Below are 24,386 nucleotides of genomic sequence, written 5' to 3' on the forward strand. Positions count from 1 at the left end.
GTATTAAAGCTAAATGTAAAAATACCATCAATATAAGGAAAGGTGATTTTTTTATATTGATTGATTAATTAAGGAAAGACTTCAGCATGAAAATGAAGAGTGAAGGAATCAAGTAGTAAATAAAATCACATAGTAATGAAAATGTTTTGTTCAACTAAACTTGATCAAGATAGCTACTGTAAAAGATATGTCCTGAAATGTTTCCTCTATTAGATATTACTAGCATCAAGGCTCTTCCAGAGACTCCAAGTGCTATGAAGGAAGGCCCCCCCCCCTTTTTTTGTACTCCTGCCTAAATATTTACTGTGTATACAGGGTGTCCCTGAATTCATGGCCCAAACGTGAGAGGATCATAGTACACATTGAAACCACCAATATTCGTCATAGAATATGCAGCCGCAACCGCAGTAAGGAGTCGGAAATGAAGGACAGGCACAGGTTTCCAGAGTGACATTTATTGGAGATCATTACAACAAATGCTCAAACGTCCGCCCACCAACATGATACGCGCAGCACAACAGCGGAGTAGTGATTGGCGTACCTGCTCATAAACATCGAGCTTGTCGCGCACATCGCTGGCTGTGACGGACAGTCGGGCTACCAGATCGTCCGTGGACTGCACGGGAGTCTTGTACATGACACTCTTCAAATTGTCCCCACAGAAAGAAATCGAGACAAGGAAGATCGGGCGATCTGGGGTGCCACAGGATGGGACCACCGCGCCCAGTCCATCGGTTCCCAAGTGTGGCATTAAGATGCTGACGCACGTCAATGCTGAAATGGGCAGGTGCCCCATCGTGCTGGAACCACATACAGGAGTGGATGGTGACTTGAACATGATGAAGCAATTCTGGCAAAACCTGTTGCAGAAAATATGGTACTCGCCCATCGAGGCAGTCCGGCAGCAGGTAGGGTCCAATTAAGTAGTCATGCATGATCCCCGTCCAGACATTGACGGCAAACTGTTGCTGGTGACTGTGGACGTGTACCATGGGGGTTCTGGGCCGCCCACAAATTCGCATTATGGACACTGACTAGGCCTTCATGTGAGAAAGTTGATTCATCTGTAAAGAGCACATGAGCAGGGAAATCGGGCTGTACGACACTTTGCTGCAGGAACCACTGGGCGAAATCCATGTGCAGGGGATAATCAACAGCTGTCAATGCCTGCACTTGCTGCAAGTGATAGGGGTGTAGCCTTTCTTCATGCAGTACTCACCAGACACTGTTTCGATGCACACCCAGGCTCCGGATCGCATGCCTGTACCTGGGTTATCTGTCAGCATACACAAGATATCCTCACTCATAGCTGGCGTTCTGACCGTCCGTGCTCATCTGGCATCATGTCGACTGACGTGGAAGGTGCCTGCCTCACACAGTTGACGGTGCAGTCACGCAAACATTTTATGATGGGGAACATGGCGCATAGGATATTGCTCACAGCATAGTCTTTGCGCCTCTACCATTTCCCTCGGCTACACCGTACATCAGGTGCATATCAGGTCCATCTCGTGTCCAGTCAACGCTGAGAATGCTGGATTTGGCCGATCCAGTGCTTTTAAGTCATGTCGCCTTGTCTGCATCCCCAACTGGCACTGGACTGCGTTTGCAGCTGCATATTCTATGACCAATATTGGTGGTTTCGGTGTGTACTACCATCCCCTCACGTTTGGGCTATGAATTTAGGGACACCCTGTATATACACATATATCTTTCAACACATTAATCAAAGATTCACTCACAACATCTAATAGCAGCTCGTTCCACACACTTACCATATGCCATGAGAAGAACCTGGACTTAACATGATTCAAAATACACCCTTAGTAGCTTCCAGGAGAGATCCACTTAAGTTTATCCCCCATTTGCCATAAGCTCCAAAATATTACCTATCATCTATACTGTATGATTTCCTTACCAACTTATATGTTTCCATCATACCTCCTTCTGTCCTCTGTCTCTTTCTTAAACTCAGAAGACCATTCCCAGTCTTTCCTCATGAGTGCAATTTCAATGGCCAGTAATTCTTAGTTACCTGCCACTGAATCTTTTCAACTGACATTCCCATCTCCTTGGAATACAGGTAACCATATCTAAGCACAAAAGTTCAGGTATGGTCTTATCAAAGCACTGTAAAGCAGGAGGGGGGGGAAATCATTTTTCTTACATGTTGGTGTTCTCCTCAGAGATATCTGATGTTATGCCTTGGCTATCTTAAAGATGTGCTTGAACTTTCTTTGTCCACTATACCCTCAAGTCACTAGCTTCATTAACTACTTGTAGCAATTGCAATTAATAAAATAACATGCCTACAATGTCTCAATCTAAAATGCATAACCTTACTTCTAATTGCAAGTGACTTCTTCTAACTTGCTTCTGACATTTACCCACATAACTAGTTTGTTAAAGCTAGTCTTCAGAGATATACCCCTTATCCCCACTCAACATCAGATATGCCCCTTATCACCCAACTTAACATTAGCAAATAACTGGATATCACTATCCAAACCATTTTCAACATCATTAATATACAAGTAAACAATGAGTCAAGGGCAGAACACTGTAGGTATACCACTTGTTCACTCTAATTCTCTTCAGCTCAGTACCTCCATACAATATTTTGTGATACCTGTCAGTCGCTCTCCTATCTATGTCAAGTCTGTTATTACATACCTGTCTCTATGAGTTGTATAACAACCTCACATGTGTAATGTGTAACCCTGACAAATGCCTTGGCAAAAACAAGAAGTATCATGGTATATCCATTCCTCTTATCCAGCTCTGCTATCATCTATTATAGCATATGAACAGATTGTTAAAGCAATATCTGCCCTTAACAAAAACCATACTGTGCTTAGAAGATCACCATGGTATCTACCCACACCTTTTGATGCAATTCTTAACCAGTTCATCGCAGTTCTAGCCTCATTCTTGTATAATTAAATGATCGTGCTCTTTGTAATGATGTGTATGTGTTAGAAATCATGCATGTGATGAGATTCAAGTTGAACATCCAGGTCAGGAGTAATGCCAACTCTTTTGCTCATTACATCAGCACCAGTATTTAATATATATAGTAAAATCAAATTGTCAGTAAGTGTGGAAGAAATGTAAATAAACAAATATAATTTATATGAGCACCACTCATATAAGGTTCTGAAAATTCATATATAGTACGGTAAGTCTGGAGACTTCCACAAAACTTAGAGAAAGCAAGGTTTGGTATCATACCAGTTATTGTTTCTCCCAATTCTGATGAGGAAAAAATGTTGTTTTCCTCATCAGAACCTTAGGACTAGTTGAGCCCTACAATGAGAAATTTTAAGTATGTATTTTTTGACTGTAAATCCATGTGTGTTCATGGGCCATTTTGCCTGTTCTGAGGGATGAAAAACCTGAGTTTCTGGGTGAAAAAAACTCTCTACCTCCATATAAAATTGGCTAAACTCACCTTTAGTTGAAAGAGACCAGATAAAAGTTCCTCATGTCATGGAAGGGAATCGAACCCAGGTCTTTCCACCCAAAGGGCTTCATCTATACTGACTAAGCTATGGAGGCTCTAAGTATCATACTAGTAACAATCCTTTATTTTTTTTTAAGCACTGACAGAAAAGAAGTAGAATTAGCAGAGAAATTACAGAAATACCATGACAATATAATTGAGGTCAATAGCACAAAGAAGACAAAAGCAAGTGAGATATGGGTAACAGCAATCAGATAAAGGAAGGAGTAGCAGTTAGTATTCAGTAGGAAGCATGAATGGCAGGCAATTTCAAGTAGAGTATGACATCACAATTGTTTCCTGATACCTATCCTCAAGGAGTGCACAAGATACTATGAAAAGTCACAAAATTTTGCTGGTCTGGTCTAGTTGGCTGCTCTCCAATCAACAGGCTGCCGGTTCGAATCACACCATCAGCATGGATGTTTGTAATTGTCTTTAGGTAGGAGATGAATTTCATCACCTCGTATGAGACCACTGCCTCCACTTACTGGAGGCCTGAAGGGCTTCTGTCTTCTTATTTTTCTTGTGATTCTAATTCCAAATTTTGACAGAAATATTGCTATGACTAAATTATGGTCACTTTATCCTATGACTAAATTATGGTCACAACAAGCACTAGATCCTTCTCAGCAACTGAGAAGGATCTAGTGCTTGTTGAGTTTAATACAAGTTTTCTGTTTAGTTTTGATAAATATATAATCAATTAGGTTCTGAGTTTTACTATCTGGGGAGAATGAAGTCCATTTTCATGACCTTTAATTATTGAAATTAAATGAATTATGTAAAATTTTTTTCAATTAACTGGACTTTTTACATATCATATTTTAAATATATCCCAAAATTTACAAACTAAGATTAAAAAAATATATTTATTTATTTACTAATAAAATTCTCTCATGACCTACAATGAAACCACACTGCTGCATACCACACGTTGAGAAAGACTACTGTAGAACACCAAAATACAAGAGCTCACAATATTAGTCATGATAGATAACTAGTTTGGAAAAAAACCTGTCAACAGGAAGTTAGTAATAGTTTAACTTTTCATGTAGTTCTATCATAATATGCTGTACACTTCCTGAGGATATTTATCAGGAATTTGATTATGATGATGATATTTTGAGAAGCTAAGAATCAGATTTTCACTTTAAGACAAATAATTTAGAAATCATGGTAATATTAAAAGGATATCTACTTATGTTTTATAGATATGGAAAAGGCACATGACAAGGTACCAAGAGAAGTTTTTCCAAGCAATTATGCAATCATAAATGGGATATTTTATTAAACACCACATAAATCTATATTTGAGTTGTACTTCGTTATCATCAAATTTCTGATATGTATCCTAAAGGTAAGCACAGGATACTAAGATAGCATTACACACACACACACACACACACACACACACACACACACACACACACACACACACACACACACACACACACACACACAAAAATATTATTACTAACTTTCTATTAACATTTTTCTTCATAATTAGTTTGTAATCTATTGGGATTCCAGTATTATCAATTTTATATTTTGGTCTTCTAACACTCTTCAAACTGCAGCATCAATCCACCTGGATCTTGGTCTTCCTCTCAGTATCTTTCTTGATATCAAACACCTGTTTTGCTAACCTTTTATTTCCCATTCTCTTGAAAGTGACCATATCATCTAGGATGAACCATACTCATACATTCTTGAATGTTAATAACATCAAGTTCCTTCATAATATTTCCTCTATAATATGATTTTGCCATTGATGCCATCTGTTCACTCCTCTAAATTTTCTCAAATCTCTCATGGTCAGGAATGGTCAAATGTTTTTTTTTTTTTTTTCCTAAAACAGCTCTCAGATCCTAAAGTTAAAATTAGTTAGAACACTGTCTTGGATCCAGCTAGTTTAATGTTTTGACTAATTTCTCCATGTACGTGCTTCAATATGCTTAGGTGGGAGATGAATTTCATTGCCCAGTGTGAGACTACCATCCCCTTTATTGCAGGCATGAAGTGGCTTGAATAAGTTCCATGTTTGGTCTTTAGAGCAGGGTTTCCAGACTATGTAAAAATAAATAAAAAATTACAAAAAAAATAAAAAAATAAAATTGATAAAAATGGGGAAAAAAAATCCTTAACCCACCCGTGGTACTAATGTGTTATAGGTTTACTGATAACTTTTGGTGGGTGGGAACTACATAAAAAAAAAATATGTGTAAGCTTACATACCTTGAAAAATTAAACACAGAAACTTAAACTTATGCTTCCTGTAAAAAAAAATATAATAATATTATATATTACATATATCATATTAAATAATTATATAATATTTTCCATAAAAAAACAAATTTATGGTCACTTTGTTTATTTGTTATCTACAGTAATCTATCATTTATCTGACCTTCAAAACAGTGACACTTCAATTAATTGACTATCTGCATGCCAACTGATTTCTGATATAGTACCATGTAATTGTCATAATCATGCTTTTCAAGGATTTAGGCCTAGAGTGGGCTGTTCTAGCTTAGAAGTCCTCACTGATCCTCTTTAAAGAATGTCCTGGTTTTTTTTTTTCCCTAACGGTTTGTAATTTAAAGCTTGTTTTGGTTATATGTTGTTTAATTTTGACGGTATCAGAACACAGAATTATAAGTAAATAATTATTTATTGACTTATTGCTGATATTTACATATCATTTTACATATTATATAATAAATAATTATTTATTGACTTATTGCTGATATTTACATGTCATTTTACATATTATATAATAAATAATTATTTACTTATAATTCTGTGTTCTGATATATACCGTCAAAATTAAACAACATGTACAATGGACACATAAGCCTTTCTACACACTTGTTTTGGTAATCTTTCCGTTTTCATACTTTCAACATGTTCCATCAGTTTATGTTTATATTTTTTAATTTTTTCTGTTACTAATTCCTAGTTCAGTTCCTGGGGTGCTTAAGGGTCAAAGCTGTATAACTGAGAGGAGACCTCCACATAGCCTTTAAAGGAATGCGGAGAACCGACCAGGGCTTCTGACCTAATGTCCAATCCTCACCTTCTCGTGGTGCACCCTGTTAGGTATCTACTTTGATACTGAACGAACGAGGATGGGCTGGCAATTTGGGATTTAGCCGACCAAATTGTATTCTTATTGGTTAAACCAAAATAAAAAATGATGGTACAACATGACAAAATTTCATGCTGGCTGGGGCGTCGCCCGGTTAAACAAGGCCCCCGTTGTTTTCGCCAGGGAACCAGGGCGAACAGCGAAAAGTCAGCTACTGGAACAAATCTGAAAACAAACCCCAACTCAACATCACCAGAGTTAAAGATCGGTACTATCAACGTAAGAAGCCTGAATGGCAAAGAAATGGAGCTAGCTGAGGAATTAGATAAGTACCAGATCGACATAATAGGGGTGACTGAAACAAAAAAGACCAAAACTGGTGAGATCTTTCTGAGCAATAAATACAAAATGTTATATTCAGGCAATGACAGTCAAGGAAAAGAAGGAGTAGCCATAGTATTCAACACAAAATACGAGGCTAATCTTCTTGAATGGCAGTCAGTCTCAAGTAGAGTAATGTGGGCAAATATGAGAATGGGGAACTGGACAATGAGACTTATTTGTGCCTATGGTCCCACAGAAGGTTCTACTAAGGTAGAAGTGGAGGAATTTTTTGAGGCTTTAGAAAAAGCAACTGACACAATGAAAAAGGAAAAGTTGGTCCTTGTTGGGGATCTAAATAGCAGAGTAGGAAATGATTGTGAGACATACAAAATTATTTTGGGAAAATTTGGAGAAAAGAGCAAAGCTAATAATAATGGCAAATATCTGTTGGATTTCTGCTCAGGACATGGACTGGTTATTACTAACACCATGTTCCAACATAAAAATGTGCACAAATTCACATGGAGAGAAGAGCCTAGGAATAAGAAAAGTCTCATTGACTATGTTATTGTTCATAGTGATGTTTTCTCCCTGGTGCAGGACACAAGAGTGTACAGAGGATTTGAAATTGGAAGTGATCACTATTTAGTCTTGAGCAGGATAAAATTGAATTTCATATTGAAAAGAATAACATGTAAGAAAGTTTTAAAGCGAATAAAAGTTGAGCAGCTCTGAGATGTGAACTGTAGACTAAAATACAGAAATATTATTGAAAAGAAAATGAAAGAGTTTGAGAACAGGAATCAAACCTTGGAGATTCAGTGGAAAACTCTGAAGGAAACATTGATTGATTCTGCCAGAGAGGCATGTGGTGAGGTTGTGTGCAAGGATAAAAAAATCAGAACTCCCTGGTGGACACAGGAAGTTAAAGAGGCGGTGAAGGAAAAGAAGAAAGCATATCAAAAGTTCCTGGCAAATAGGTCAGCTTTTACTCTTACAGAATACAGAGACAAATGTAAGAAAGCTAAACAGTGTGTAAAACTAGCTAAACAAAAGTCATCGGTGGACTTTGGCAGGAATATAGAAAATAAATATCAAGGTGGCAAAATATTCTGGAGGTTGTTGAAGAAGCTTAGGAATGGAGGAAAGAGTGCTGTAAAAGGAATTAGAGATGATAAAGGTGAAATGAAAACAGGAGAAAAAGATATCCTTGAAGTATGGAGTAATTACTTTGAAAAACTGCTAAATGAAACAAGCAGTGATGACAGCACAGTGATAAAAAACACTGACCAGGCATGCAGTCAGGAATACATATCCATACTTGAAGTAGAAAAAGCCATCAAAGGCTTGAAATGTGGAAAGGCAGCAGGAGTAGATGATATTCGACCAGAAATGCTGAAGTATGGTGGTATAAGAGTCTTACAGTGGCTGCACTGCATAGTTCAGAAAGCCTGGACAGAGGGACGAATTCCCGATGATTGGAGTAGAGCTCTCATAGTACCCGTATATAAAAAGGGAAATAAAACTGAATGTGAGAATTACAGAGGTATTTCCCTACTGAGTGTTCCTGGCAAGATCTATGCAAGTATACTTGAGAAACGGTTGAGAAGAATTGTGGAAGAAAAGCTTGGTGAAGAACAAGCTGGATTCAGGCCAAATAGAGGGTGTCAGGATCAGATCTTCACTTTACGGCAAATAGTCGAGAAAGCATGGGAATATAACAAAGATCTGTATTTAAGTTTTGTCGATTTGGAAAAGGCATATGACAAGGTGCCAAGAGAGAAGCTATTCAATACGCTGCAGTTATATGGTGTCAATGGGGCATTATATCAAGCAATACTTAGTCTTTATTTGAGTTGTGAGTCAGCAGTTAGAATTGAAGGAAGTACAGGAAGATGGTTTAATGTTAAATCTGGTGTGAGACAAGGATGTACATTATCCCCTCTGTTATTCATTATCTATATGGATCACATTATGAAGGAAAGTGGTATTAAACCTGATATCAAAATTGGAGATGTTAATGTCAGCTCTTTGCTTTATGCAGATGATGTTATACTTCTAAATAAATCCGCTGCAAGTCTGCAGGATTCTCTGCCTAAATTGAATAGCTGTTGTAATAGATATGGTATGAGGGTCAGCAATAAAAAGACAAAGACAATGAAAATAGGCAGAATCATTGAAAATGTCAACTTTGTTGTGAATGGAGAACCTGTGGAACAAGTAAAACATTTCAGCTACTTAGGCACAATTTTTACTGAAGATGGTAAACTAAATATAGAAATAGACAACAGAATCAGCAAAGCTGGTATGGCGGGAAGTCAATTGAATAAATTCATATGGAATAAGAAAGAAATTAGTCGGAGCACTAAATTAGCTGTATACAAGACGGTGTTCAAACCAATTTTAACTTATGGATCTGAGAGCTGGGTCAGAAGTAAAACACTTGACCAAAGACTAGAGACCGCAGATATGAGAGTCCTGAGAAAGATTAGAGGCGTGAACAGATGGCATCAATGGCAATATCATATTAAAAATGAGGATATTAGGAAAGAACTTGACATTGTCAGCATCCAGGAATGCGTTAGCAGAGCTAATCTCAGATGGTATGGTCACTTAAATAGAATGGGAGAGGAAAGATTAGCAAAACAAGTGTTCTCTGCCAGGTTGGCAGGAAAACGACCCAGAGGAAGACCAAGATATAGGTGGATTGATACGGTACAAAGTGCCTTAGACGATAGAAACATAAGATCTGATAATGTTGGAGTTTTGACAAGTAACAGACTGATTTGGAGGAAAATTGTAGATAGGAAGTTAGTAATGATGTAATTTTTCATGTAGTACTGTCATATCCTGTACACCCCTTGAGGGTACATGGCAGGAATTTGATGATGATGATGATGATGAGTTTAGTTCCTGGCTTCGGGGGACCCCCGTAACCTCTAGAGAGCACGTCCCCTGGGTGGTGGATAGAGAAGCCCACCAGATATGGTGAGGTGGACTGAATATATTGAATACGGACTTGTGGACTAACAGGGCCATAAGTGGCAACCATCTTGATTGTAAGGAAAGTTGCACTCGCATGGTCCCCTACCTGGATCTATCCTCTTCTTCTTCTACTTTGAGGAAGATCCATTCACTTTAATCTTTTCTATAAGGCCTTATCAGCTAACTCTTCTTATTTTATGACCCTTATGCTGTTAGAGTACTCGAGGGCTATAGGGTCATTTCTGGCCCATATCTATGTCCCCTTCTAAAATCTTTAACATGTTCAGGCTAGTTCAGAAGCCTTAAGATAGCAGCCCCCTACCACTGGACTATCCATCACCAGGCTAGTAACCTGACATGGAGAACATTAATCTACTTTTAAGCCAACAGAGAAAAGTAACTGAAAAGAATCTATGGAAAATGACCCTGGAATGAAAAAGGAAAAACAAAAATGTAAACCATGTAATTGTACTTAAATTATCTACCCCTTCAATTAATTAAACGAACTGCCTTTTCCTGAAATGCTCAGATAAATGGAAGATAACTGTATTTCTATATTCACTTTTCATCTTCACTAAATATTGTGCTAAGTATGGGAAAAGTGTTATTTGTTCTGTACATATTTCATTCAAGCAGCAGGTTATGTGTTCGATATTCTAGCCTATTTTCACAGTAATTTTCTTTTAAATGCTGATTTTTATGCCATTTTGTTACATCAGTTATTCAATTGATTTCAGGAATTCTGCTTTCACTTCACACAAGCCGGCAGTGAAAATGTGAAAAGTCAGCTGTGTCCAGCTGGCTTTTCACATTTTAGGCTTCTGATGGCTTTTGTTTACTCTAAGTTTCGATATGTACTTCTGATTAGATTTCTCTTAAATATTTTCTATCACTTCTTGTTTCAATCAGTAATTATTCAAAGAAATTAAGTGGCTCTATAGCACTACTGAAACAGCAATTGAACACTACGACTTTCAACTGGAAAAGACCCAAGTTTGATTTTCATCATGATAACAGGAAAATTTATATAGGCTTCAGAATTGCTGATTTCATATGAAGGTTGCAGATTTTTTTTTTTGGAACCTTTTCATTCTGTATACAGGCAAGCTGGAATGCAATTTATGGACAAAAAATACAACCAGAGGTTGGTAGATGGCATTGTTTGTGGATAATGAATAGTGGCATTGTGCATGTTTATGGAGGATTAAGTGTTGTTGACAATGGATTGTGTGGAGTTGATTGTCCTCCCATGATGAGCCCTTGGACTCCTTAGAGATGTCACATAATAATAATAATAATTACTCTAAACATCCATGACATTTTGTTTTATTTTATTTTGTTTTTTAAGTCACCTTTATCATCTCTGATTCTTCACTAGCTACTAGAATATTTTGCCATCTTCCTGACATTTATTTTCTTTATTCTTAACAAATTTTACAATGACTTTTGTTACTTTTACACAATGCTTTGCCTTCTTACATTTTTCTCTGTATTCTTTTAGAGTATATACGTACTTGCTAGGAAGTTTTGATACACCTGCCTTCTTTGCCAAAATTGACTCTAAATTCCTGAGTCATGGAGATCTGAATTTTCTATCCTTACAGGCAACTTTATCACATGACTGTCTGGCCAAATCAATCAACATTTTCTTCTGAGTCTGCCACTGAGTTTCAAGTGCTTGGTTCTCGTTTTTAAACTCTTTTATTTGTATTTTAAGAATAATATTTATATATTTGAATCACCAGTTCACCTTCAAAGGTTGCTGTATTTTGATTATTTTTAAAACTTTTTTAGTTTCTTCTTTATCAATATGATATTCATTTTAGAATATCATATTAATATTTGGAAGAATGGAACCTGTTTTTGTGTTCATTTTGAAACAAATTATGTCAACATAGCATTTTTCTAATTCTTCTGCCAGATCCACTTCTTATTTGTTGATACTTTGTATATTGACAGTACCTCTCTTAAATTTTGCTAATGTTCAATTGGAGCTGTAAGTCAGCAGTTACAATTGAAGGAGTATAGGAAGATGGTGTGATATAAAATCAGGTATGAAACAAGGGCACACACTATGTACTTGCACTGCAAGTACCCAGATTAAATGATCCTGGCCCTCCTATGGTACTACTACAAGTGTACTATAGGCCAAAAAAGGCTTTTGTAAAAAAAGAACTAAAAATAAGTGCTGCCAGAAATCATATCCTGGTTTAAACCACATTTATTTTATTACAATAAAATAAATATCATATTATGATATGTTGGCAACAGTGCAAATTTTGTGGCTTCCAGTTTTGTGTATAAAATGAATATAATGTTAATCATCAAACAATATGCCTTACATATCTAACATTCATAAGAAACTTACTGTTGTAGTTTTTTAATTCTTATATCTTCATCAGGTAAGAATTTAATTCCCCTATGAGAGACAGTTCCACCATGTATACACAGCTTTACATGATCTTTGGAATTCTTTAGAGGATATACATGAAGATTATGAAGTTCCACATACTGGCCTGGCTGGTGGAATAAAAAAAAAAATCCTATTTGTTTATAATAATTCACAACATTTCTCTGATGAAGGTAAGTTCTGATTTAATCTTTTTACTCTCATCAGTCAATATGTCATTATCATTCAGATTTTTCCTTGAAACGCTAAACAGTTGATACAACTCTAGCAACTATTTCAACTCATTCCATAGTTAACATATTAAAAGAGTATAGAAAATCTATTTCTTAATATTCTTTTTTAATTTTATGATTGAAATTAGGCTTTGCATCTAAATAAAATTGTAACAACTGAGCACATCAAACTAACAACTCTAAAATTTAAATGAACAAAGGAGAACAATTATCCATATGGAAAGACACCATTTTATGATCATGTGAAATTTTTATTCATTAATAGATAATGAAAATATTTATGTGAATATTATGAAAATATAATGAAAATATCACATGGTGTCAGCCATGTCATTTAGTTGCATCATATATCTGACATTTTTCTGTCTATTACTTTTAATTTGTAATGTTTTAATTATAATACAAACTATTCTTTTTAAACAGACTGTTTCATATTACAATCATCAATTTTTCAGATGTACTTTCAAGGACCATACAGAATATGACAGCACAGAAAGTCCTCAAGTTAAGTAGATTTGTAGATACATGGCTGTAGTAGATATGATTAAGTAAATTTGTAGATACAACTGGCAGTGATATCTATCAAGTGCTACTCTGTGAACATAATAAATAATAGCTAAAATATAGAGCCCAAAAGCCTTTGGTTTGACATGGGTATGATATTAAAACGGAAAATATTATTTTCCGTTTTAATATCATATAGATAGCCAGATATAGAAAAAAAACTTTAAAAAGTTTCAAAATTTACCAGAGAGCTTATGAGAATGTAACCTTTGATATCAGAGTTACCTTGGTAGATTTTTTTTGGGGTAGATTGTCAAAATTTTTTTAAAGATTCTTTTTATATTTGGTTATAAAATGTCAGGATCCATAATATCCTCCAATTTAGTATAAGGGCTGGCTTTCCTATCAAGCTTGATAGGAAATGTGAAACTTGATAGTGAACCTAGGTAGGCATTTATTGTAAACAAAATATAAATCCTAAATACATCTGAGAAACATAAAAGCGATGTAATGAGAATACACGAATTCACAAGATAATAATAAGAAGAGGTGCACTATAAGTATAGAGACTAAGAGTAGACACATCACTAAGTTTGGACTTTGGACACATGCAACTAAGATAAGAGATTGTCATGACAGAAAAAGACTAAAAGTAGAATTTATTAAACCACATGAAAAGATAATAAGCTCATAGACACTGTGTATACAAAATGAATGAAACAACTGTTAGGAGCATTACAGAAGAATAATATCACATTATGCAGCATACAAAAATTTCAGTGCCAATGCAATTCATGATCACTTCCAAGAAAACAGGTACATTAATAGAAGAAATGGAAAAAATTATTGGTGGTTTTGATTGAAGACGCTTATACAAGAGAAAACCCAAGATGCTAGAATGCTATAAAACGAGTTACAATAGGGAAGGGGGGGGGGGAGAGCAACAGTAGTACAGAATGTACATGCAGTATTATATATTCATAAGCAAGCAATATTACCTGTTCCCATATTCATATGAATAGATAATACTGCTTGTTTTCATTTTCTTTCAATTATGTATGCTTTTATATTTATGTGCTCAACAGAATACTGAATAAACTTTCATTTCTTTCCAAGTTTTATTTTCATGAACAGAACCTGTTACAGCTTTAACTATCCTTTGAACAAATCTATCTACCAAACATGCATCGCATTTAAGCACCATTTGACTTGTGTGGATTTTCAACTTGTGCAGAATCCTTCAGAATGAATTAACCAAATATGCGCATGGCATTTTCATTTCTCATCATGATGAGCAGAATCTTTACACGGGGTTTTTTCAATTGATGGTGAGTTAGTCAATCTCATATGGAGGTAGCAGGGTTTTTTCTCCCCGCATACAGGCAAATTGGCAATGAAAACACATGCAATTTACACACAAAAAATACTGTTGGTGGTAGTGACGAGTGGTAGATGGCATTGGTGGTAGTTGTGTGTAGTGAGAGAATGAAGTAGGAAGGGAGATGATGAGACGTTCATAGCAGAGTGCCCTCTTGTGATGAGTCCTTGAACTCCTTGGAGGTGTCACATAATAATAAGTCATCATCATCAAATTCCTGATATGCACCATTGGGGGGGGGGGGGGTGCAGTAAACTATGATAGTAATATGTGATTCATTTTTATCATTACTAGCTTCCTACTGCCGACAGTTTCTTCCAAGTTAATCTGTTACTTGTCAGATCTTCAATATTATTAAATTAACATTTTGGTTTCCTAAAGTATTACTAATAGCATCAATCCAGGATATGAAAGAGATGCTGAAGGAAGTAAAAAAAAAAAAAAGATTTTAAGTCAAGATTGTGAGATGTTGCTAAGGTATAGCACACACTAGATGAGACAAAGAGCTGCAGTTGCTAATGAATTTAATGCACAGAAGAAATAGTATGCAGTACATTGAACGTATTAAATGTTTGAAATGGATTTAGTGACAGCTGCTTGGAAAAACTGTTGTCGAGTGAATACAGGTAGTCAAAGAAACTAGTCTTTATGAGGTGGCTAGAGGAAAGTTTGGACACACGCACTAAAATAAGAGACTGGGATTGTCGTGACAGAAAAAGAGAGAAACGACTCAGTGAATGGTAGAACTAGTTCTGCCAGATGAGAAAAGCAATTACTGGAGAAGTGAGGTAAGGAATTTCGTTGATGGATCAACTCAGGATGCTTATTTGGACCAGTGAGGTTTAAAGAGTTAAATGAATACATATCACCCTGGTAGTTCATTATCATTTATGCTTGTTAATGCTGAAAGCATTAGGAATAAAGTCAATGAGTCTGTAGCAATAGCAAATGATATCAACCAAAAACTGATATTAGCAAAACCTGACTGTTTAGTGTGACGTAGATTAACAGGACAAAATATATAGTTGGATCATGCTGTAGGCCAGAACCAACTGAAGAGAATTGTAAACTACATAGCCAGATAAAACTTAGGGTTACAAGTAGGACTAACATTATAAGTAATTTCAACTATGAGGATATGAATGGAGAGAAGAAAATTCAAGACAATGGGAAGAAAATTTACATTTACTGAGAAATAGCTATCGTAAACAGCTTGTAATGGAAGCAATGCATAGTGCAATAATGATCTAGTAATGGTATCTGAGAATCTATCTGCATACAAATAAGATAGTTATTAGCCTCCGATTTGGGGGATGGGGAAAGAGATAATGAAGTTTTTGCTTGAGAGTTGGCATATTCCTGAGAGTAGTGCATAAAAAATGGATATGTATGTGGAACTATAAAGTGGATGACTGTGATAGGTAATGTGACAGACTGAAGCAGTGCCTTGGCATAACAAACAGCATAGCACAGGCATAAGCACTACAAGGGAAACAGGATGTCAAAGCAAGTTAAATGGATAAATAAGAATTGGAAACAAGAACAGTATATAAAGAATATGTTACAGATACAATCCTGAGAGAAAGGTAATTACCAGGCCCAGAGGTAGTATAAAAAGTAGGTTAGGAGATCACAAGCCACAGTGACAAGGCAGAATATGATTATGAAAAGCAGCTTTATAGATAAAGGGAAGTCAGATAGAATGCTTTTGCTATATAGCAGGAGAAGTAAAATAATTATGAGAAAATAGTGAAGAATGTGGTAAGGTGTAAGATGGTTGGGAAATAGACAAATCATACAGTTTGATTCAAATACGAGGGTGGTCTGAAAAGTTCTTGGCATAATAATGAAAAAAAAAACGAATTTATAATTTCAAAATTATTTTTATTTATCAACATAATCTCCCTTCAGACTAATACATTTATTACAGTGATGCTCCAGCACCAATATCCCGTCCCTGTAGTGTTCTCAGTAAGATCTGCAAAATACCCCTCTACAGCTGCAATCACCTCTTGATTCAAAGAAAAACACTGACCAGCAAGGAAGAGTTATAGTTTTGGGAAGAGATAGAAGTCAGAGGGAGCCAAATCTGGGGAATAGGGTGGATGTTCAATAATTCATAGTGCAGATCCCTTAATTTTCCTATTGCCAAAACACCTTTGTGGGCAACTGCATTGTCCTGATGAAAGATGATTTTTTAATTCTGCAAACCGGGTCTTTTCTCACAAATTTTTTCGTCTAGTCTGGTTAAAAGATTGGAATAATATTCCCCGATTATTGTTTTACACTTTTCAAGATAATTAATAAACAAAAGCATCCCAAAACACCGATGCCATGACCTTTCCTGCTGATGGAATTTTCCTATTGGAACCGACTTTGCTTTCTTTGGCGCTGAACAACCAGCTTCTGTCCACTATTTTGACTGGTGTTTGGATTCTGGTGTGTAATGGTGAATCCAAGTCTCATTCATAGTAATAAATTGATGCACAAAATCAGTTTTATTCTTGTTAAAATGCTCCAATCACTGTTCAGAGATTTTCATGCATGTGCATCTTTGATCTATTGTGAGCAAGCGTGGCACCCATCTTGTGCAAAACTTTTTCATTTGCAATTCTTCATGCAAAATATATCTTACATGTTCTTTTGAAATGCCTATATCTCAATAATTTCATGCATTTTGGGCTCGCTGGTCACCCAATATCATACTGTGCACTTCATCAATGATTTCTGGTGTTATTACACTTTTTGGACGTCGTTCACATGGATCATCTTCAGCTGCAGCTTTGTGGCATGGGGGCATTGTTGTCTTGATAGTAACACAGGTCTGTTCCATAAAACTCCACAGTGCAGGCAGCACCCAATTATCCAGAATATCAAGGTACTGAGCCAGTGGCGTAGCTAGAGCTGTTGCCGCCCGGGGCGGTCGCTGAGTTTGCTGCCCCTTTCAATACACACCAAAAATACTACAAAAAGTCTAAACAACATATAGGGAAATAAATGAAAACACTAGGTTTATTTTTGAAGTAAAACTTTCATTTCAACATTCTAAAATGTTATTTTTCTTGCTTTTCTGTTAACAAAATTGTCGATGACATTGGCGAAGTCTATTTCATAGTAATGTAGGTAATTCTTAATCAAATTTTATTTAGAAAAACTACTCTCACAACTAGCAACACTTACAGCAATTGTGAGGAAAATTCGCAGTAGTATTACAATATTTGGAGCTGATTTCTTAAGACGTTATTTTAGAATTAACTTTAAAAGTTCAAAAAGGTTCAAAGTGCCGCCCGGGGTGGACCACACCCACAGCACCCCCCCCCCCCTCTAGCTACGCCACTGTACTGAGCTGTCTTCATATGGAACCACAGACAACAACCAGTGGTCCCGCTCCAAACCAGCTGAATACATCCCCACACCATTACTTCTCCATCAAAACTTTACTGTGGGTATAGCACAATGTGGTAACTAGTGTTCACCAGGCTGCCTCCCCACCTACACCCTATCATCAGACTGGAAACGGGTGGATCTTGATTCATCACTCCAGAATACCATTTTTCACTGAATTCAGTTCACATGCTCTTTGCATCATTCCAGACGAGTTGCCTTGTTTGTTGTTGGGATGTTCAGCTTGTGTTCACTGCTCTCCTGTGGAAGAAACAGAGTTCTTTGCACACAGTCTTAGTGCTCACCATGGTGTTACTGGTGCTCTGGAACGCATCACAGATAGCCTGTGTCGATTGTAAGTGGTTTTTTTGCATGCCACCCATTTTAATACCCTCCTGTTCCTGTCAGTCAAAAATGACTGACAGGGACAGGAGGGTGTTAAAATTTTGGCGGTCTTCCTGCATTAGTGATGCCAAAACGTTTTCATTTGTTCTTATCTAATGCATTGCCTTATGCTGACATCCTGGCACTTGGTTAATAACTCTCAATTGGACAATTATTTTCATGATTACAATTTTGCACAGATTCTCACCATTCCTTCCATTATAATCTAGTTTCTCTGACCCTCTGTGTTAGGTCACATAGCAATAATTTTTCCAGATTCCTGATACCAAACACATTCAAGTGTAGCCAGTCCTTATACGAATCCATTCTTCCTTCAAACTCATTCCACATATTCAAATACTCACAACCATTCTTTCTAGAAAACCTACACATTGAATTGTTTGCAATCATAGCCCTTCTTAATTCATTTATATCATATCTAGGTAATATACTATTTTCTCTTTCTCACTCTTACAACAGTCCTTTCATATCCTCTTTCATATTGTATTTATCACCAGACAAATCTTTTTTTTTTTTTTTACACAAAACACAATTGTCACAATATTATCAATCACGTTTCATGATTGAATCTCCATACTATATAACAGGGGTGGCCTACTACGCATCCTTTTAGAGCTAAAATAATTTTGATAGGACTTGAAGGGGCCGCAACATTTGACTGATGTGATGGTACGGGAGTGAGTGTGCCCAAGGCGAGGGTGAGTGGTGGGGATGCAGAAACTATGCCTGCCCGTCACAACATGTTAATTATACTTCCGGCACTCATGTATCAGTATCAATCAACATACTGTTGCATAAGTCCATTGACAGTGCATGTTATCGTTGAACTCATTTTCAAGTGCTTAGAAATGTCACATAAAAAACCTTAAATATGAAGAGGAATACAGAAATTTTAGGCCAGACTGGGAAGAGGAGTTTCTTTTTGTGAAACGACAAAGTAAACCAATATGTGCCATATGCCAAATAACACTTGCGCAATTCAAAGCCAGCATTCTCAAGCATCATTATGACATGCATCACAGTAATTTTAGTAAAGAATTTCCTCTTGGCTCTGATCTGAGGCAAACTAAACTTTCAACTTTGGAAGAACAACTCCATGGTCAGAGTAAATTGATGTCCATGTTTACTCAAGAGGCTGATGTTACTAATGAGAATGGTTTTATTTTAGTGTTTAATATTGCACAAGCAAAACGTCCGTACAGGAAGGAGAATTTGTCAAGAAGAATACTGCACAAATAATTTCAGTTTTAGACCTGGATAATAAAAAAACTACTCAAATTGATTGAATAGATGCCAGTTTCCTGCATACAATTGAAAGGAGAATTTCTGTTATCAGTGCTAACATTGGAAATAACTTGCACCATAACTTGAAAAACTGTGCTGCATTTAGTCTGGCTATGGATGAATCTACAGATATTCAGGACAAACCACAACTAGCTACATTTGTATCTCACGACCTAGACATCAAGGAAGAGCTATTGGACTTGATAGCGCTGAAAGATACACCACGTAGCCCTGGCATCAAAGAAGCTATTGTTACTGCACTTACAAAAGCTTCGGTTTCACGTCAAAAAATAGTTTGCATTGAAACCGATGATGCCAGCTATGAGTGGTAAAACTAAATGGATCATGGGACTCCTTGACAATGATGAATCATATCCTGCTTTCCTACCTGTACATTGCATTATTCACAGGGAACATCTAGTTGTCAAGTGTTTTAAATTTGAACACATAATGGAAGTAGTTCTAAGAATTGTCAATTTTATTTGTTCAAGTACTAAAACACACCGACAATTCAAAAGATTTATTGATGAGCTGAATTGTGATGAGATTCCTAATGACATATCATGGTTTTGCTTAGTAAGATGGCTCTCAGCTAGCAATTTATTAAACAATTTTTTTTTTGTTGTTAGATCCAATCAAATAGTTTCTCAGAGAGAAGGAGAAAATTTTCCCTCATCTCAAGGACACTCAGTGGTTGTTAGAAATGGAATTTTTCACCGATTTTTTCCAGCATCTACAGATATTAAACGTTTCACTTCAAGAGAAAAAAAAAACTAATAACCAATTTTGCACAGACCCTGCTAAGCTTCCAAAGCAAACTGCAACTTTTCTAGAGAGACTTGGAAAATAAAACTTTCGATCACTTCGTTTGTCTGAAGAAAATACTGACAAATATGCCAGGATTGGAATTAGAAATGGGATCTTATGTTAGCAAATTAAATGATCTAGTCGAAGAATTCAACAATAAATTTTGCGCGCTTTTTTTGGAAAATCCTTTCCTCACGAACATGTTTGAACATGGTTGTTCTATTTCAAAACCAATTGTGATGAATGTTGCAGCAGCAGAACTGGAGCTTTTGGAACTTCAAGAGAATGAAAGACTGAAGCAAGGTGGATGTTTTGTAATTGAGTTTTGGAAGCAAGTTCTGGACCAACGGTATCCAACACTTAATCAACGTGCCAGAAAACTGATTCCATTTTTGAGACCATGCACTGCTGTGAAGAACTATATTCGACTCTTAAATTTTGTCGTCGTCTGAGCAATTCAGGTATAGGGCTTTTAATGTCCTGTTCCTGCTCTGTAGATGATCTTTCCACCGTAATCTTGGAAGTCTACAGTCTCTTCTTCCTGTAGGTTTATATTTATATGATGATTTGGGGATCCTATTGTTATTCATCCTTTCTATGTGGTGTAGCCAATTTTGTTGATATTCTTCTATTTCTTGTATGATTTTTTTTGTATCTAATCGTTCTCTTATTTCTCTGTTTTTCTTTTTATCTAACCTAGTGAGTCCAAGGAAAGGTCTTAGAAACCTCATCTGTACTGCTTCTAGTCTTTGTTTGTTCCTTTGTTTTAGAATCCAAATTTGAGAGATGGTTTAGAGGTCATATTATGTAATCTTAGTCGAGTTTCTTTGGTCATTTGTTTTTCAAAATTTCTTTTTATTATGCCATTCATTCTATTGTAAATTTGTAGTCTTAAATTTATTAAATCTAAAATATAGATCTGTTTTAAATGATGAACATTTGAACGAGCTTGTAAGAACTACTTTGACTAATTACGCACCTAATTTTAAGGAGTTTACTAAGAAAATGGATACAAGGAAGGCCTCTACTAGTAAATAAGTAACTAAAATTATTGTGTTTCGACTTTAAAATTATTCTAATTCTTCAAAGTAAACTTCATTTAATGTGTTTCGAATTAGACTTTTTTTTTTTTCAGTAATTTTTATTAACCTTGTTTTTCTTTCCCTCTTCTCTCTTTTTCTTTTATTTGTTCCTCTTTTTGTTTATTTTTTCCCTTTAGAGTGTGAAGAGCTGTGTCATGCATGGACATGAACCGCATGCGGCCCGAGACCCACGTCGTGGCCACCCCTGTTATATAATAACCTTCTTTTATAATGAACTTTACCTACCTGATTATATTTAAATGAAATCTCATCAAATTCAGTGCTGTTTTTTTGTTTGTTTCTCCTTTTGCTGCATCTCTAATTGCTTTTCAACTTTTTCCAATTCCTGGTGCTCTTTGTTTTGTATGCTAAGTAAATGCGTGAAAAATTACACATTTACCCAGTACCTGTATGTCATAACATCACATTTAATATAAAGGTGCTAGCATGCTGTACCTTTGCTTGCCAATTCCCTTGTCATCAGTTTAAAGATTTGCTTTAGTTTAGATATTTCAAATGATGATTCATACTTGATATCTGCATTAGTTTCCAAATGGCATGATTCTGTTCGCTGTTAACCTTGTTAAGAATTTTACTAACATTCCTATATTTTGCTGCTTTATTGTTCTTGTGAGGTTTTGGAACCATTTCATTCTTTTCTAGCTCTATTACATTCGCCACATTCTTAACTAGGGGGTGCTTAAGAGTCAAAGCTGTAAAACTGAGAGACCTCCACATAGCTTTTAAAGGAATGCGGAGAACCGACCAGGGCTTCTGTCCTAATGTCCAATCCTCACCTTTTTGTGCTGCACCCTGTGGGATATCTACCTGGATAGTGAACGAACGAAGATGGGCTGGCAATTTGCGATTTATCCGACCAAATTGAATTCCTATGGTTAACCAAAATAAAAAATGATAGTACACATGACAAAATTTCATGCAGGTTGAGGCGTAGCCTGGTTAAACAAGGCCCCCATTGTTTTCGCCTGGGAACCAGGGCGAACAGCGAAAAGTCAGCTACTGGAACAAATCTGAAAACACCCCAACTCAACATCAGCAGAGTTAAAGATCGGTACTATCAACATAAGAAGCCTGAATGGCAAAGAAATGGAGCTAGCAGAGGAATTAGAAAAGTACCAGATCGACATAATAGGGGTGACTGAAACTAAAAAGACAAAAACTGGTGAGATCTTTCTGAGCAATAAATACAAAATGTTATATTCAGGCAATGACAATCAAGGAAAAGAAGGAGTAGCCATAGTAATCAACACAAAATACGAGGCTCATCTTCTTGAATGGCAAGCAGTGTCAAGTAGAGTGATGTGGGCAAATATCAGAATAAGGAAATGGACAATGAGACTTATTTCTGCCTATGGTCCCACAGAAGGTTCTACTAAGGTAGAAGTGGAGGAATTTTTTGAGGCTTTAGAAAAAGCAACTGACACACAATGAAGAAGGAAAAGTTGGTCCTTGTTGGGAATCTAAATAGCAGAGTAGGAAGTGATTGTCAGACATACAAAAAAATGTTTTGGGAAAATTTGGAGAAATGAACAAAGCTAATAATAATGCCAAATACCTGTTGGATTTCTGCTCAGGGCATGGACTGGTTATTACTAACACCATGTTCCAAACATATAAATGTGCACAAATTCACATGGAGAGAAGAGGCAAGGAATAAGAAAAGTCTCATTGACTATGTTATTGTTGATAGTGATGTTTTCTCCCTGGTGCAGGACACCACAGTGTACAGAGGATTTGAAATTGGAAGTGATCACTATTTAGTCTTGAGCAGGATAAAATTGAATTTCATATTGAAAAGAATAACATGTAAGAAAGTTTTAAAGCGAATAAAAGTTGAGCAGCTCTCAAATGTGAACTGTAGACTAAAATACACAAAGATTATTGAAGGAAAAATGAAAGCGTTTGAGAACTGGAACCAAACCTTGGAGATTCAGTGGCAAGCCTTGAAGAAACCAATGATTGATTCAGCTACAGAGGCATGTGGTGAAGTGGTCTGCAAGGATAGAAAATTAGAACTCCATGGTGGACACAGGAAGTTAAAGAGGCAGTGAAGGAAAAGAAGAAAGCATATCAAAAGTTCCTGGCAAATAAGTCAGCTTGTGCTCTTAGAGAATACAGAGACAAATGTAAGAAAGCTAAACACTGTGTAAAACTAGCTAAACAAAAGTCATGGGAGGACTTTGGCAAGAATATAAAAAATAAATATCAAGAAGGTGGCAAAATATTCTAGAGGTTGTTGAAGAAACTTAGGAATGGAGGAAAGAGTGCTGTAAAAGGAGTTAGAGATGATAAAGGTGACATGAAAATGGGAGAAAAAGATATCCTTGAAGTATGGAATAAATACTTTGAAAAATTGCTAAATGAAACATGCAGTGATGACAGCACAGTGATAAAAAAACACTGACCCAGGCATGCAGTCAGGAATACATATCCATACTTGAAGTAGAACAAGCCATCAGAGGCTTGAAATGTGGAAAGGCAGCAGGAGTAGATGATATTCGACCAGAAATGCTGAAGTATGGTGGTATAAAAGTCTTACAGTGGCTGCACTGCATAGTTCTGAATGCCTGGACAGAGAGACGAATTCCTGATGATTGGAGTAGAGCTCTCATAGTACCCATATATAAAAAGGGAAATAAAACTGAATGTGAGAATTATAGAGGTATATCCCTATTGAGTGTTCCTGGTAAGATATATGCAAGTATACTTGAGAAACAGTTGAGAAGAATTGTGGAAGAAAAGCTTGGTGAAGAACAAGCTGGATTCGGGTCAAATAGAGGCTGTCAGGATCAGATCTTCACTTTACGACAAACAGTCGAGAAATCGTGGGAATATAACAAAGATCAGTATTTAAGTTTTGTCGATTTGGAAAAGGCATATGACAAGGTGCCAAGAGAGAAGCTATTCAATATGCTATAGTTATATGATGTCAATGGGGCATTATATCAAGCAATACTTAGTCTTTATTTGAGTTGT

At 36.3% G+C, this 24,386-nt stretch overlaps 1 protein-coding gene across 2 annotated transcripts in view; it reads right to left on the reverse strand.

Annotated features, from left to right (window-relative positions):
* The window catches only part of LOC150108495 (protection of telomeres protein 1-like), a 492,786-nt gene that overhangs the window by 136,631 nt on the left and 331,769 nt on the right, over positions 1–24,386 (reverse strand). For both annotated transcript variants that reach the window (XM_090415908.1, XM_090415909.1), the window contains exon 12: positions 12,271–12,422. In XM_090415908.1, the coding sequence (XP_090272034.1) occupies positions 12,271–12,422 (152 nt within the window). The remainder of the gene's footprint in view (positions 1–12,270; positions 12,423–24,386) is intronic.

The sequence above is a fragment of the Typopeltis vanoorti genome, chromosome 3 (genome assembly GCF_054136105.1).
Source record: "Typopeltis vanoorti isolate ZY-2024b chromosome 3, IOZ_Tvanoo_1.0, whole genome shotgun sequence".
Taxonomy (NCBI): Eukaryota; Metazoa; Arthropoda; class Arachnida; order Uropygi; family Thelyphonidae; genus Typopeltis; species Typopeltis vanoorti.